The following is a 16,950-nucleotide window of genomic DNA, read 5'->3' on the forward strand; positions in this document are numbered from 1 at the left end:
TCTGATATATAACTTTTAGGAATGTGTTAGAAGCTAGTAATGTCAAATGCTTTCCCCCCCCCTTTATTATATTGTTAATAATTTCTATAAGAAGATGATCACTTGTAACAATATAATTGACTTTCAAAAGTTTATTTTAATTGATGAAAGGAGCCATTTTGGGGATGCCTGGGTGGCTCAGTCGTTAAGCATCTGCCTTCGGCTCAGGTCATGATCCCATGGTCCTGTGATCGAGTCCCGCATCGGGCTCCCTGCTCAGTGGGGAGCCTGCTTCTCCCTCTGCCTGCCGTTCCCCCTGCTTGTGCTCTCTCTCTCTCGCTCTAATAAATAAATAAATAAAACCTTAAAAAAACACCATTTTTTACTAGAACAGAGATAAATTAAGTAAATCATTTAGTAAGTATACAAGTAGTAATTACATTGTTAGGCATGTTTGTTTTAGTGCTTCTTAAAATATTTTTATGTATTTTAGTCCATTCCAGTGATTAATGGAAGAGAACTACAGAATCCTCTCGTTGTTCAACTTTGTGATCAGTGGGATAATCCAGCACCTGTATCACAGGTTAAGATAAGTCTCATGAAAGCTAACAATTTAAAGGTAAGTTTTAAATGTCCTTTACATAATTTTCATCTACTTAAAATTTTGAGTTTCATTGTCATGGTAATGTTAGAAGTCATATTTTTAAAAATATAGTCTATTTTTCATAATTATTTTGAGGAAGTAAAGTTTGTATCTTGCAAGCAGTGTAACAAGGTTCAACAATTTACAATTATGATTGAGTGGTTTTTATACAATCCAAATAATATTTGGATTTCAGGTTAGGATGAATAGAAGGTGAGTAAAGGCAAATATAATGACCTGCAGTATGGGTTAAGGAACAGGTATTATTTGGGAAACTTACAAGCTAAGGGTAATCAAAACGAGTCCTGTGAGTACCTGTCCTCTGCATACCTTATGGAGATCTACCAGGGCCTGGGCATAGCCACTAGACTTATACTGAGTTGTATTCTAGGGTATGGGGAAAGCATGAATATGGCCTTATCACATTGGGGGCAAACAGTGCTTGATACCAAGAAGTCCAAGATTAGGTACTACCTGTTTACAGGAGCACTGGAATAGCCAGCTGTTTAGATTCTGGTGGGGACTTTGGGTGCCTCGTACAGAGTTGGAGGGCCTTCCTGTGAGGGGAAATGGGGGAAGCTGCCCACTGCAAAGTTGTATTTTGACACAGTTCCTCCTGTTGAAGGAAATTAATTTGTCCCAGTCAGGTTGTTACCAGGTAACACAGAATTCCTAGGGTTATATTCAGCTAGGCATAAATATCCCTCTACAAACATTTTATAATTTTAGTAGATGAAAATAGTTGATATTTTGTAAATACACAGTTCTCTTAAAATTAATCTGTTAGTTCAATAAGAATTCTAACAGGGATTTCCAGGACCTGACAAATTGATCTTAAATGTCATATGGGAGATTAAAGTGCCAAGAATTGCTTGTGATCCACATGGGCTTGTTTTCGTAGTAAAGTAATCAGGGTCAAAGGTATTAAAGCCTGTTAAAAAAAAGACTATGATATTGCTTGCTATACAACCTGAAATAGAAGCCTTGCTTCTCTGGCTTAGTAACAAGAATTTATGACCCAGATGGAAGAAATACTTTGAAAAAGATGGGTTGAGAGATAGTGGATCAGAGGGTAAATGGGACAGGTACAAATACAGGATTTTATTCTGTCATTTTGATTACTCCTCATTTTTGCCTATTGCTTTGTTTGCAAGTACCGTAATTACCTAATTTTTAGGCTCTATTAAGCAGAAATGGGAATTAGGGCTTAGGAAAGAGTCTGATACTCTGCTACAACAGTTTACAAATTCACTTTTCTTATTGTTTGCTTCTAGAAGAGTTAAACTGATTATTTTCTACCACAAATAATATTATTCTAGTTTCTAGAGAAGCATTTGTAGAAGACTGAGAGATTCTTCTAACCAATGATTAGTACCACTGATTCTTAGTCATTTGAAAGTGAGCTTAGTTATCTCTAAGAGGGCCATACTGCAACAGAGATATAAGGAGCACATCTGAGTAAACTTCAAGAGAAAGATGAAATAATAATGGATGTGGTATTACGATGCCTTGACTTAAATATATATTTATGTTTATTTCACCTGTGCCATTCCCCACAATCCCCAGTTTTAGAATATACCTTCAGTGTTTGTATAAGCAAACTTCACTTGAAATATCAGTGTTATTGAAACAGTGAATATTGAATTCTGCAACTTAATAACTGAAATGCACTAAATTATAGTTTAATTGATGAAGATGAGTGATGATTGTCCTTTGGGTTATGTAATTACATATCACATTATTTCTACTAATGTTCAGATTAGGAAATTAAAGATTTTAGAAGTGTGTGCAAATATTTTTAAAGTAGTAATGGAAGAAAACATTGTAATAGAGGAAAAGAATTTGATCTCTAGAATTTTCTAATTAACTGTTTTGTTTTGTTTTTAGCTCACTCCTTCAAACCAACAGCATAAAACAGATGAAAGGGGCAGGGCTAATTTGGGAGTGTTCAGTGTTTATGCCCCTAGGTAAGAACCAAAAATTTGATAGTTATTAGTATTATAGGGATTGGTTTTTCTTATTCCTTGCTGAAGTTAAGAGTAATAATTAGCCTTCTATTTAGTGTTAGAAGATGTAACTAAACAGGAGTAGAGATGGTTTTTAAATGAGCTAAGCTTTGTATAAACTGTCTCAGAATTTTTAAGTTATAACCATGTAATTTGGACCCTTTGTCTCTTTTTCCCCCCCTTGTTAGAGGAGAACATATGATGCAGGTTAGAGCCATCTATAACAAGAATATCATAGAAGGACCTATAATTAAGTTAATGATTCTTCCAGACCCTGAAAAACCTATTCGTCTCAATGTTAAATATGACAAAGATGCTTCCTTTTTAGCAGGGGGTATTTTCACTGGTGAGTAAGTCACAAATTTCAAATAAATTTGTAATGATAATTTTCTTTTTACATTAATGGAATAAATTATTTATCCTAGATGTTTAGCATGATAGAAAAGCAAACCTGCAATAGTCTTTTTAAATGGCAAAGAAAGTACATTTGGCTTAGCTTTGTCTTCTTTCATCTCTCTGTCCCTACATTCCCTTAATGGTCAAGAATGAACTGAAAGTTTCTTCATAAACTGAGAGCCTGTTGTAACTGAGTTTGTGATTGTTCATTCACTGGATTGTGAAGTTCTGAAAAAGAAACATGAACTGCTAAATGGCAAGAACTATGTGGACTCTACTAAATAGGTTGTAATGTCATCTTCAACCAAATAGAACCAGGATTGCTTAATTGGGATGAAAATACATCACATCAGAATTTATGATTAAAGATATTTCAGAACAAAAAAAGTTTCCTAAATACCTATGTCCAGGCACTACATTGGGCTCTTCGTTCCAATAATATATATGACAATTTCCATTGAGTTCTGTCTCATGCAGGAGACACTTAAGTAAGCGAATAATTTCAGTGGAATGCGGCAGGTGCCAAGTCAATAGGAAATGGTATTTATTACAGGTAATTTTCTTGAAGACCTCTCTTTTCCTAAGTGGATGCATTCCTATATGTAGTTATAAGCAATAGAAACAAGCAGACCAAAAAATTTAGATTAGAAAATCATTTTTAATAAGTTACATATATACATAGCCTTTATACTCATAATTTTAAATGTTTTGGAAGATAAGACCTATTTCCTGTGATTAAAAAATTATATCCATCATATGGATGCCAAATGAATGATAAACATAAGGGAAATACTATATGTAATAATAATTTAGCTACTGTATGCTATTGAAAATCAAGAGAAAATAAACACTGTATTCTCGGAATACATAAAGCATAAGGATTTATGACCAGTTGCCTTAACTCTAGGTTGCTGAGTATCCACAGTCTAACCTTTTGGTCTTGCCTAGTAGAACTTTTAGCATTGCAGACTGTGAAAATAAGACAAGGGACTAATAATAGCAAAGTTGTATGTGTTAGATTTCTGGAGGAGATTTAGCACTAAAGAGAGTTGTCTGTCATGATTAGTACGTTTTTATAGACAGATTATTGGGGAATGCTGATTACCGAATGGTTTTGTTGTCTTCAGAATCTCATTATTAATATTTAAACAAGATGTACATTTTAAGACCTAGAATTATTTAACCAAATCTATTAAGTGAACTAGAAAATAATTTTTTAATATTCACCATGACAGATTTTATGATTACTGTTATTTCTGAAGATGACAGTATCATTAAAAATATTAATCCAGCACGTATTTCCATGAAAATGTGGCAGCTGTCTAACAGTGGGAACCGACCACCAGCAAATGTGAGTTCTGGAAAGCATTGTAGAAGTTAAAAGCAGCTCTTACATTTAACTTAAAATTAAATGTAACTTAATGTAAAAATGCACTGTGTATATGCTGGAGAACTAGACATTAGCCCACTTCATCACTTGAGATTTTAAAAATAGAATATATCTCAATATTAAGTGTTGATGCCTTTGAAAAAGAATAGCCGATATTGTGATATTTCTTAAACTTTTAAGATATTTTACACTTTAAAATTATCTAAAGGACAGTGGCACAGGGCAAAAAGCTGTTGAATACCACTAAGAGATAATATAGAAAATGAGATAGTAAAGAGATATGATTGATATACTTACAGGATAGAGAAGTGAGGGTAGAGTGGTGAGAACATTTTGAGGGTCTAAAGCAGCACAGTCCAATAGAAATATAATACAAGTCACACATAATATTTATATTTTTCTAGTAGCTACATTAAAAATGTAAAAAGTACAATTAATTTTAATTTAACATCAAATTACCATTTCAGCATGTATTCAGTACTTAAAATTTATTAAATAAATTAAACAAACACATAAAAGAACGTAAAATCTCATTTTTGAGATTTTATGTTACCAATTCTTCGAAATTTCCTGTGTATTTTATGCTTGTACCACGTCTCTTTTTAACCAGATATATTTCAAGTGCCCAGTAGCCACATGGAGCTATTCACTACCATGCTGGACAGTGTAGATCTAAAATAAATCTCAAATTGGAAACTAAAACATATCAGAGTGTCTTAATTTAACAATGCCTTTCAGGATTTATGATTCATTTTAATTATGTGTTTAGGAAACCAGCTTCCTAAATTTATACTGTCTCATCAGGCTGCTATTACCTTAAAACTATGTCGCCACCATTGAGCTCTATTGTGTGCCCTTTAATAATGGTATGTCTTCATGACTAATCACACTATTGAATCTTAAAATGTATTGTAAAGGTATATACATATAAGTGTATATGTATGTATTTGTAAATCCAGATGTGATCTGTATTTGCATTTGGTGAAGGTAATATAAGGTTTCATCCTGAATATACTATGTTAAATGTGATTTCTCCCTCCCCACCTTCTCCCCTGCTTCCCTTTCTAGGCAGAAACATTTAGTTGTAATAAAATAAAAGATAATGACAAGGAAGATGGCTGCTTCTACTTCAGGTATTTCCCAAATCATTTGATATTTTTATGCATGATTTGTTACAAAGTGATTTCAGCCTTGATGGTGTTTGTCTCCTCAACTTGGGGAAAGTAATTTATGACTGAAAAGAAAATATTCATATCTCTTTTCTCAGGAAGTATTTTGAGAAAATGTGTATTTTATTTGTAAGCTTTATAAAATGGTTTGGGGAAAGACTGTTGTGATAGTTATATTAGCTTTCAAAACTAGGAAAGCCATCCGAAAATAATTACATTATGTTGTCAGAGCACTTTATAATTATGTTGTTATATAGGAGATTTCTGTAGTTCAAAACTTAAATGTTATGAAGTAAAACAGATTGAACTAGTTTTTTTATGGTTTTTTAACTATGTTACTTTGATTTGAATTCACTTGAATTGTTGCTTCTGCATTCTGGACCTCTACTTTGAAACATGAAAATTGGCTTTGAATAAACTACGTCCAATTTTTCTTTCATTTATTTTTAAATGAGAAATGTCCTTTTAACTTTTAGACTAAGTTTTGTTTCTTCAAATATATTAGTCTCTTAAATCATGTAGAAAACAAAAAGTGCAGTTATAAACATTGTTACAATAATACTAGCACTTACGATTGCCTGTGTATTAACCTTTATTGAGATCTTTGTTTCTCCATGTGGTTTCAAGTTATTGTCTGTTCTTTCATCTTATTTTGTAGTATTTCCTTGAACATTTCTTACAGGCCAGGTCTAGTGGTAATGAGTTCCCTTAGCTTTTGTTTATCTGAAAATGTCTTAATTTCCCTCTCACTTTTGAAGGACAGTTTTGCTGGCTATAGGATTCTTGGCTGAGGGTATACATATATATTTTAAAGCATTTTGACTACATGGTCCATTGCCTCTGGCCTCCAGACTTTCTGACAAGAAATCTGATCAGCTTCCGGAGAAGCCCTTGTATGTAATGATTAAGTTCTCTCTCAGTGCTCTCCATAATCTCTCTTTGTCTTTGGCTTTTGAAAGTTTGATAATAATGTGTGTTGGTGTGTGTGTCTTTGAATTTATTTTACTTGGAATCTGTTGAGCATCTTCAATATTTATAGTCATGTCTTTCATCAAACTTGGGAAATTTTCAGCCATTCTTCAAATATACTCTCCTCCCCTGGTGAGAGGGAACACTTGCTAGTGTCCCAAAGGTCCCTGAGGTTCTGTTGACTTTTATTCAGTCCTTTTTCCTTTCTGTTCCTCAGACTGTAATATCCATTATCTTCAAATTCACTAATTCTTTCTTTTTCCTGCTCAAATCTGCCTTTGAATACCGGTACTGAAATTTTCACTTAAGTTATTGTATTTTTCAGCTCCAAAATTTGTTTCTGGTTTCTTTATTTGTTTCTGGTTTCTTTATTGATATTTCCATTTTTTTTTCTACATCACTTTTATTTTCTCCACATCTTCCTTCAGTTCTTTGAGCATCTTTAAGATAGGTATTTATTGTTGTTGTTTTGTTATTGTTTTGAGAGAGAGAGAGAGTGCTTGAGTTGGGGGTTAGGAGCAGAAGGAGAGGGAGAGAGAGAATCTTAAGCAGCCTCCACACTCAAAACACTGAGATCATGACCTGAGCTGAAATCAAGAGTCAGAAGCTTAACCCACTGAGCCATCCAGGCACCCCTAAGACAGGTGTTTTTTTAAGTCCTTCTCTAATATATTTGCCATCAGGTGTTTTTCAAGAACAATTTTGGTTGACTTTTTTTACTTTGAATGGCCACTTCCTGTTTGTCTTGTGTTTTTTTTGTTAAAAACTAGACATTGGAATCTAATAATGTGGTAGCTCTGGAATTCAGATTCTCTGCCTTACCCAGGGTTTGCTAGATTTAATTTTATTTATTTATTATTTTTTTTTGTTATAGGCTGTTTGTCATGGATCAGCCTTAGGTGTAAACTTAAGGTTTTCTCATGTCTTTTCTGACCCTTTCTCTGGGCATGCGTGGTCACTTTTCTAGTTTTACCTATATATGTGGTTGTTTAGTAATGTCCTTTAATGTCTGGTTTCCTTTTTTTTTTTTTTTTTTAAGATTTTATTTATTTATTTGACAGAGAGAGACACAGTGAGAGAGGGAGCACAAGCAGAGGGGAGTGGGAAAGGGAGAAGCAGGCTTCCCGCCAAGCAGGGAGCCCGATGCAGGGCTCAATCCCAGGACCCTGGGATCATGACCTGAGCTGAAGGCAGACGCTTAATGGACTGAGCCACCCCGGCACCCCTAAAGTCTGGTTTCTAGAAAGGAAGAGGGGAAGGAAAGAATGCTGGCCCTGTAAGTCCCCAGTTACTTCAGCTGGAGGATGAGGGTTGCAGCAGTGGGGACTGGTGCAGGAACAATGGCTCTCTGCATTTTGTGTTTGCTCCTCTGTGATCAGAAGCAGCAATCAGAGCATGGATCCCAGTATTTGGAGGATAGGGTCCTTTTTGCCCACCCTGCTTCCTATAGTAAACACTGCTCCAGGGACATACATCTGCCTGCCATGTGTCTGGAAGGTGGGGAATGAGTAGCTACTGCTGTGCTAAGAGCGGAAATTGATCAGAATTAAGTGCAGCCATAGCACATACCCTCCCCAATGTCTGTCACCCAGCCACCCCATCCTTCCTACCCCCTACCACTCCAGCAACCCTCAGTTTGTTTCCTGAGATTGAGAATTCCTCCTATCAGTGAGGTCATATGATACATGTCTTTCTCTGATTGACTTACTTCGCTCAGCATAATACCCTCCAGTTCCATCCACGTCGTTGCAAATGGCAAGATTTCATTCTTTTTGATGGCTGCATATAGTGGCTTTTTTTTTTTTTTTTAAGGTTTTATTTATTTGTCAGAGAGAGTGAGGCTCACAAGCAGGGGAAGCTGCAGGCAGAGGGAGAAGCAGACTCCCTGCTGAGCAGGGAGCCTGACCCGGGACTTGATCCCAGGACCCTGGGATCACGACCCGAGCCAAAGGCAGATGCTCAACTGACTGAGCCACCCAGGTGTCCCTCTAATTGTTTTTTTAAATAATCTTTTAGTTGAAAAATTCAGATCGTACAAATAATTACCAAAGCACTTGTTTTTTACTCTTACAGTTTATTTGATCCTACTGTTCTTTGTTCCTTTTTCTTTTGAATTTATTGCTTTTAGTTATCATGTTTTACTCATTAACTTGGTAGTTAATACAGTCTTATTATTCTCTAAGTGGTTTTTTGAGAGATTATAACATGCATAGTTGACATACTATACCAATGTGTGATGACACTTTGCATTTTTTACTCTCTCCTTGGTCAGTGCATGAATCTTAGGACACTTAAACATCACTTTCCCTCTTGCAACTTAGATACCTTTGTTGTTGTGTATGTTAAACCTATTAATCCATTATTATTTCATATAATTAGTGTTCATTTAGATTTACTAACTCATTCTTTCTGTTAATCTTCAACTCAGGTTTTCCACGTGGTATCATTTTCCATCTGAGGAAGTTCCTTTAGTATTTCCTCTAGTGTACATCTGCTGCTGATGAATTATCTAGTTTTTACCTGAAAATATATTTATTCCACCTTCATACTAGAAGAGTATTTTTCTTGAAAATGATATTTTATATTAGCAGTTTCTTTCATGCAGTACTTTTAAGCCAACCTTCACTATCCTATCATTTATGTTGAGAAGTTAGCTGCCAGCCTTGTTTTTTTTTTTTGAGACAGAGTGCGCGTGCGTGGGTCCGGGAAGGGGTAGGGGGAGAGGGAGTCTTAAGCAGATGCGGGGCTTGATCTCAACACCCTGAGATCACAACCTGAGCCAAAACCATTAGTTGAACCCTTAACCAGCTATACCACCGAGGCACCCCAGCCTTATTGTTCCTTGAAAAGTCATTATTTCCACTCTTCTTTGGTTGTTTTGAGTTTGTTTTCAACAGTTTTACTGTGATGTGCCTATTCATGGATTTCTTTTTATTTTTTCTTCTTAATTTTCATAGGCTTTGATTTTATGGTCTTTGTTTGGGTTTGAACAATTAACCATTATTTCATCAAATATGGCTTCTGCTTATTCTTTCCCTCTTCTTTTTCTGGCACACTAGTCCTTACAATATTCTCTGTCTCTCATCCTCTTTTCTCTATTTGCCATTCTTTTTTGTCTTTCTTCATTCTAGAAATTTTCTTCTAAACTACGTTCATTAACTAATATCTATTCAGTGTACCCAATTTGCTTTTAAATCCATCTTTCAATTATCAATTTCTATTTGTTATTTTTAGTGTTGTTTTGTTTTTTAAGGTCCGGTTCTGTTGGAATTCTCAATCTTGTCTTTATCCTAAGAAGTAGTAACCAGACTCTCAAGTTCCTCCTGGTCTGTTTCAATGGGCTCTTGTTTCTGTTGGTTTTCATTTTAGTTCTCTTGCCTCTTTATGTACCTGTTTCTTGTTGTTTACCATACTTTTTATTTATGAATATTTATGGAAATAATTTGAAGTCTAAGGTATATTCCTTCTCCAGGTCAGGTTTACATTTGTTTCCATTATCTGGGCCAGTAGCAGTCTGTTTTCATTTCAGTCCAGATTCAGAGATTGGGATGATTCAAAGCTAAGTTGTTTTCACCCTTGGGACCCGAGATAAAGCCTGGTATTACAGGAAATATTTGTTGAATGAAGGCAAATGTAGTAATAGTAATTATTTATTTATTTGTTTACCTTTTGTGGAAAGAACAGAAGTGTTGATGATTTGAATTCCTTCCTCCTTTATTTAAACTTTGTCAGTAATCTTATCTCTTTCTTTTTAACATAGGGATAAAGCAATTCCTAACAAAGTGGGAACATATTGTATCCAGTTTGGGTTTATGATGGATAAAGCAAATATTCTTAACAGTGAACAGGTTTGCTTACTCTTTTTATATACCATAGTTAGCGTTACATTTTCTTGCTTAGTATAGGAATGAAATGGTTTTGTTTAAAAGTGGATTTTTGGATGCAATTGATAATAAAAATATAAATAATATAATTTTCGGGAATATTAGAATATATTTAAAATATGTTGATTAATATGACCCAATGCAGAAGTTACTTTTCCCATTTCTCTTTATTTCGAAGAATCCAGTAAGCATTTGAGTGTATATCTTGGTAAGGTTGCTGCTATCAACCATACACGAAAATTTTTCAGTTAATAATATTTTGGATAATGAAGTTTAAGGTAGTTTTGATATACATCATCGCCATTCAATAGGTTAGTGTACTAAATTTTTTTAAATTACCTGTATTTTTTTTTTTTTTTTAAGATTTTATTTATTTATTTGACAGAGAGACAGCGTGATAGGGAACACAAGCAGGGGGAGCAGGAGAGGGAGAAGCAGGCTTCCCGCTGAGCAGGGAGTCCGATGCGGGGCTCGATCCCAGGAGCCTGGGATCATGACCTGAGCTGAAGGCAGACGTTTAACCAACTGAGCCACCCAGGTGCCCCAAATATTACCTGTATTTTTAAAGCCCTTAAATTTGTTCTTAGATGGCTGTTAACATTCAAAAATTTATCTCTGATAAACCTTTTTTTTTTTTAATTTTAAAAAGTTAAGTTGATTAGTTTTAGGAGATTAATGGAAATCTATTTCAGAAAGTAAGATTGCACTTTATTTAGTATATGCTAGCATTATTTCTTGTCTTACTCTTAAATACTGAACTATCAATATATTGTTAATCACAATGCTGTTTTTGTTTTATAAGGTTATAGTTGATGTTGTACCTAACCAACCTGTGAAGTTAGTTCCTAAAATTCAGCCAGCTACACCAGCTGTTTCAAATGTTCGCTCAGTTGCCAGTAGGACCTTGGTCAAAGATTTACATCTTACTATTACGGTAATGTTTATTTACTTCCAAAATTGTGAAGAGTAACAAAAATTATTTCTAGTTTTAGTGTGCAAAATAGTTAATAGAGTCAGATCTTAATTATTCAGTTTAAGGTTATAGGGAAAATTTGTGTGGATGAATGAAATGTTCATAAACACCTTTGTACTTTAATACAAATAGAGAATGTATACATACAATATATCCAGGTATACCAAGTAGAACTGACTCAAAAATGCAGAAATTTGCCTACCTTTCTTATTACATACCTTTTTTTAATGCTCTGTATCCAGTATGTATTATGAATTTGTATGAGGTAAATTGATGCTTCAGTGTCCATTTCACTGATGAGAAAGAAGGAAGTAATTATTTTTAAGAGGACTGCTCTGATGATTGATCATAGTGAGCTCCTCAAAGCTTCTGATTACTGGGAGAGTAAGCAGCAATAAAGCTGCCAAGAATATTAACAAAAACATGCAAAACACAGTAGTGAGACTTCACCTTTATGGAAAATTGTCCTGGTGGGATACTTCTTTCAGTTTTCTGTTTTTTGTTTTTTGTTTTTTTTCTGTTTTAGACAAGTGAATCATCCTTCTCTTCCCCCAGATCAATAGATGCTAAAAGTACATAACAAGGTGAAATTTTAAAATGGGAATCCTTTTGATACAGAAAGTTATAAGCCATTATATTAGATGGAAACCTCTGGTTCTTTTGTAGTTTCTGGGATTACTTCCTGCCGGTGGAGCTCTTAATCTGAAAACTGAATTCTGTGCTTGGGAGTAAGAAGGATCAGGATAATTTAATATTTAGGGCTTATCTCATATTTTCTGATATGATCATGTCCTTTTCTGGGTTTAATCTTCTTACCAGTTCTTCTAATTAGTTTTTTTATTGTTTACTTGAAGGATGACTACAACAATCAGACTGGAATTGATTTGGTTGGCACTGTAGTAGCTACCATTAAAGGTTCTAATGAGGAAGATACGGATACACCACTCTTTATTGGGAAAGTGAGAACACTTGAATTTCCCTTTCTGAAAGGTTCAGCTGAAATTACGGTAATTTTTATGTCTTCTGGTAGATAGTATTACTGTATTTAATAGTATAAACCACAGTGTTATAATACCTGTTCTTTTGTATGTATAACTATGAAAATGTTCTAAGTATAATATTAAATTAGAAAGTGAGTGGAAATATTTTGTGATTTTGCTGTAAGCTATTACAAATTAAACCCCCAGGATTATTATTACTCTGAGCAAGAACTTCTTTTTCCTTGTGGATGACTGTTCGTTCTGTAATGATTTTTAGCTTCAGTGATAATATATTCATGTATTCATATATTTAAAAGTTACCATTCTGTGGAAACAGAATATAACATAGCCCAGGTAAAATGTATACATAAATAGAAAAATTTAGCAAAGCAGCCTATCTTTGTTACTCTTTTTTTTCCAAAATGGAAGTATTTTTACTTGTATAAAAAATACACAATGCAAACACTTAAAAAACAATAGTTTATCACCGTTCAGAGATGATGATGATGATTAGCAATTTAGTTACTTATCCCCCGGACTTTTCTGTATATACGCAAATACTGCACAGATACCCTGTGTGTGTATGATTTATATACATGGGTGGTGTATAAAATTTCATTAATATAGTAGAACTCTGCTTTTATAAAAATTTTATTTAGTACACGGGGCTTGATCCCAGGAGCCTGGGATCATGACCTGAGCCGAAGGCAGATGCTTAACCGACTGAGCCACCCAGATGCCCCCTGCCTTTTTTAAGATTTATTTATTCTAGAGAGAGAGAGCATGGGGAGGGGCAGAGGCAAGGGGGAGAGTGAGAGAGAGAATCCTCAGACTCCCCTCTGAGTATAAAGCCCCACAAGGTGCTCAATCCCAGGACCCGGAAATCATGACCTAAGCTGAAACCAAGAGTCGGAGGCCCTACTGAGTGAGCCACCCAGGCACCCTTATAGCATTTTCTTTTTTTAAGTTAAATTCAATTAAATCACATATAATGTATTATTTTTTTTCAGGGGTACAGGTCTGTGATTCATCAGTCTTATACCCAGTGCTCATTACAACACATTTCCTCCCCAATGTCCATCACCCAGTTACCCCATCCCTCCACCCCCCAGCATTTTTATCTCACTTAGTTTCCAATATTTAAAGTTCTAGAGTTTTTACATAACAGTCTGCATTTCTGATTTATTTGGAGAATTCTAAAGACCTGGCAGTACTGGGCCATGATTCTCTTAGGGTAGAAGGATTTTCCAGTCATTTGTATTCATGTCACTTCTTTTCATCTCTTGACATTGAGGGCAGGTGTCGTTTGTTATTTGTATTCACACTTGTTCTTTCATTTTTATTATAGTAGGGAGTAAAGTGAAATTTTCTTGTACCCTAACAAAAATTAGGTAATGAAAGCCACATGTTGAAAGACAAAGGGGGAAGACATGTTGAACGTGCAAAGTAAGTTTGTGTTGGAAGAATACACCTAGCCCACCCTACCTTTGTCCTGTTTCCTTGACACTCCCCCATCCCAGCCCCTTGTAGGCATTTGAAATTGCTATCCCAGCTGTACACATTTCTGAGGTTAAGATGGTGACTTAAGCTGTTTCCTTGCATGTTCGTGTCATACATATGAATTTCCACTAGAGGTTCCTAATACCACACTGAATAAGCAGAAAACTGCTGAGTCCTCCTTGGCTTCTGACTCGTACATTGATTTAGTAAGTCTAGGGTAGGGCTCTGGACTCTTAACGAGCAGGTAATTCTCATCAATGTGAACATTTAGGAAATACTGGCTCAGAGCATAACCAGTTATTTGTAAATGTTCCATGTTTACTTGAAAAGAATGTGTACTGTTTTCTCGAAGTCATAATCTAAGCTTATTGTTCACGTTTGTTAACTATTTTCAGATTCTCTATATTATTTGCTCACTTAGATCTGGACATTTCTGAAAGAGGTGTCTCAGTTTTCTGCTATGTATTTGTTCATTTCTTATATTCCAAATTCCCATTTGTGCTTGGATCCAGTTATGGACTCTTCAGTTCTCTTCATTTCTTTTATGTTTCTCCTTGATAAGCTATACATCAGAAAAACTTTGAAATAGGAAAGGCCTTCTTAAACAAGACATAAAGGAAAAGATTTTATTTTTAACTACATAAAAAGTTAAAACTTTATTATAATCACATCTTAAACAGAATTAAAATAATGGCAATATATTGATAATTATTGACCCTGAATGGTGGGTATATAGAGAGATTAATTATCTGACCATACAATAAAAAAATGTTTAATTAAATTGTGTAGAAATATTGTTATGCACACACACCAGTATTGGGTTAGGTACATTAAACATATTTTTAAATCCCTAAAGAACTTCCTGCAAATCAGAAAGAAGACAGTCTAGTAGAAAAATAAATGTAAAAAAAAAAAAAAAAGTAATTTTTAAAGTAAAACGTAAAATAAAAAAGAATATGAGCAGGCAGTTAATGGAAGAGAAAGTATAAAGGACCAATAACGTATGACCTCAGTACCAATCAGGGAAATGCTAATTTAAACAATAATGACTGGTTCTTTTAATCCATTATGGGATTAAAAAACATGGGGAAAAAAACTTGATAATGAAGTGTTGGCCAGCATCAGGGAAACTAGATATTCTTACACACTAATGATGAGAAGAAAAATCGACAGGCTTTTTGAAGGGAAATATGATATTACCTATTAAAATAAACTGTTTTTAATGAGTCCTATTTCTCATTATTCTAGAGAATACCTAGAGAAATACTGAAAGATATTTTCTTTGCTATATTACAAATAGTAGTTTAAAAATTTTAAGCAGTGAAAGGATATAGTACCGTATACTTATACTATGCATAAATTTTACAAATTGGTGTCTAGATATTCACTCACATTGATCAACAAATTGGATTGATTTCTGAAAGCAAACTGAACTATAAAGTGTATGTTTTAAAATTGTGAACAGTGTTTTATTTTTATGTGTTTATATTCATGTAAATACATTGAAAATAGCTTTCAGAAACTAAGTGTGATTGTAGTTTGGTTTAATGGTGGGCTTATAGTCTGTATTTCTTGGAAAGAAGAATTTGTTATCTGTAATTTATAATTTCATGTCATGAATTGTTCTACAGTGTTTTATGGATTTAGATTTTTAAAAATTCTTCTCTATCTGTGAATTGTACTAGTCTAAAAAATAGAACAGCTAATATCTATTGTTTCCTATAAAGAATGTAAAAAAAAAAAGTAATTTAGGATGTAAATATATTTGCATTATTTACTTGTTACATGCTATGGTCTTAAGCCAAATTTTAGTAAAAGGGTTTTGTATGTTCATTAATGAAGAAAATACAATTTAAAAAAATCTTTCGAGCTTTTTAGGACCTCTTGTTTGGTCACCTGGGACTAGTGGGTCTACTTCCATGGTAACAGCTGTAACTTAAACTCAGCATTGGGCTTTGGGCATGTCTTTGTGATTGTTTTTTTAACTTTTATGGCATCAGCTGTTTCACACTTCCTCAGCTTCTTAAAGGTTGGCATCAAAAGACTTTGCAGGTCAAGATAGTAAGTGGCCATCAGTACTTCTCCAAAAGAATACTTTTTTTTTGCTAATTGCCTATAACATGTAATTTTTGTATCATCTCTTCATTGATAAGATCATTTGGCTTTCAGACCAATACCAGAAGGTAAAAGGTTTTGTGTCTTGGGTGGTGCTGATGTTTTAATGAATGTTAATGAATCTTAAGGATCAGTCAATGCCTGCCTTTAAAATTTACCATTTACTTGGAAACACACAATGAGGTACATAATGTTTATACGTTGACAAAGACTATTTTAAATCTTGTTTTTCCTAACTGCTCTTTTCTTTTCACAGAATCTAGTGCTGGCAGAAAATAGTCCTGGAAGGGATAGTACTGAATATTTTATTATATTTGACCCTCAGCTACCAGCTCTATCAAGAACGTTAGAACCATACATCCTACCATTTATGTTTTACAATGGTAAGATTTTAGGAAAGTAGAGGATTTTTCTTATGTTAGTGTTATTTTTTAAATTTTGCTTTCCATTAACATGGTATTTATTAGTTACCTAGTCTTGTTATGCCATGTTTTAGAAAAGTCACAATTTTAGAATTGTTTGAATTATCTGAATGTTTTTTCTTAGATGTTAAGAAGCAGCAACAAATGGCAGCACTTACAAAAGAAAAGGACCAGTTATCTAAGAATATTATAATGTATAGAAGTTTATTTGAAGCCAGTAATCAGCTTCTTGATGAAATGAAGTGTAAGTCATTTTATATTCAAAGGTAATAAAAAATTAGGCTTTGGGGAATGGTAAGGCAGAAGGTTGAGACCATGAGACATAAGAATTGTCTACTTTCTTGAACTACAAATAAACTGCAGAACACTGCAGTAATGTGTAAGGAAGTAAGGCATTAATGATTGCTTATATTTGTTATTTGATCTTCTTATGTATTCCAGCACTTTAAATAAATTTATATCCTGCTTACCAATAATTTGAGATTTTTTTTTATTAGAAATCAATCTGTGGAAATTTAAGGCTT

General features: G+C 34.1%; 1 protein-coding gene across 3 annotated transcripts in view; it reads left to right on the forward strand.

Annotated features, from left to right (window-relative positions):
* Positions 1-16,950, forward strand: part of SMCHD1 (structural maintenance of chromosomes flexible hinge domain containing 1) — a 141,362-nt gene that overhangs the window by 81,096 nt on the left and 43,316 nt on the right. For all 3 annotated transcript variants that reach the window (XR_004677641.1, XM_034996034.1, XM_034996035.1), the window contains 10 exons: positions 473-598; positions 2,510-2,589; positions 2,817-2,974; positions 4,260-4,375; positions 5,483-5,547; positions 10,313-10,400; positions 11,239-11,370; positions 12,264-12,416; positions 16,261-16,387; positions 16,551-16,670. Coding sequence is in view for 2 of the 3 variants with exons in the window: in XM_034996034.1 (XP_034851925.1) it covers positions 473-598; positions 2,510-2,589; positions 2,817-2,974; positions 4,260-4,375; positions 5,483-5,547; positions 10,313-10,400; positions 11,239-11,370; positions 12,264-12,416; positions 16,261-16,387; positions 16,551-16,670 (1,165 nt within the window). In the remaining variant the exon portion in view is untranslated. The remainder of the gene's footprint in view (positions 1-472; positions 599-2,509; positions 2,590-2,816; positions 2,975-4,259; positions 4,376-5,482; positions 5,548-10,312; positions 10,401-11,238; positions 11,371-12,263; positions 12,417-16,260; positions 16,388-16,550; positions 16,671-16,950) is intronic.

Source organism: Mirounga leonina, unplaced genomic scaffold, assembly GCF_011800145.1.
Source record: "Mirounga leonina isolate KUSES-001 unplaced genomic scaffold, KU_Mleo_1.0 Mir_93, whole genome shotgun sequence".
In the NCBI taxonomy this organism is placed as follows: Eukaryota; Metazoa; Chordata; class Mammalia; order Carnivora; family Phocidae; genus Mirounga; species Mirounga leonina.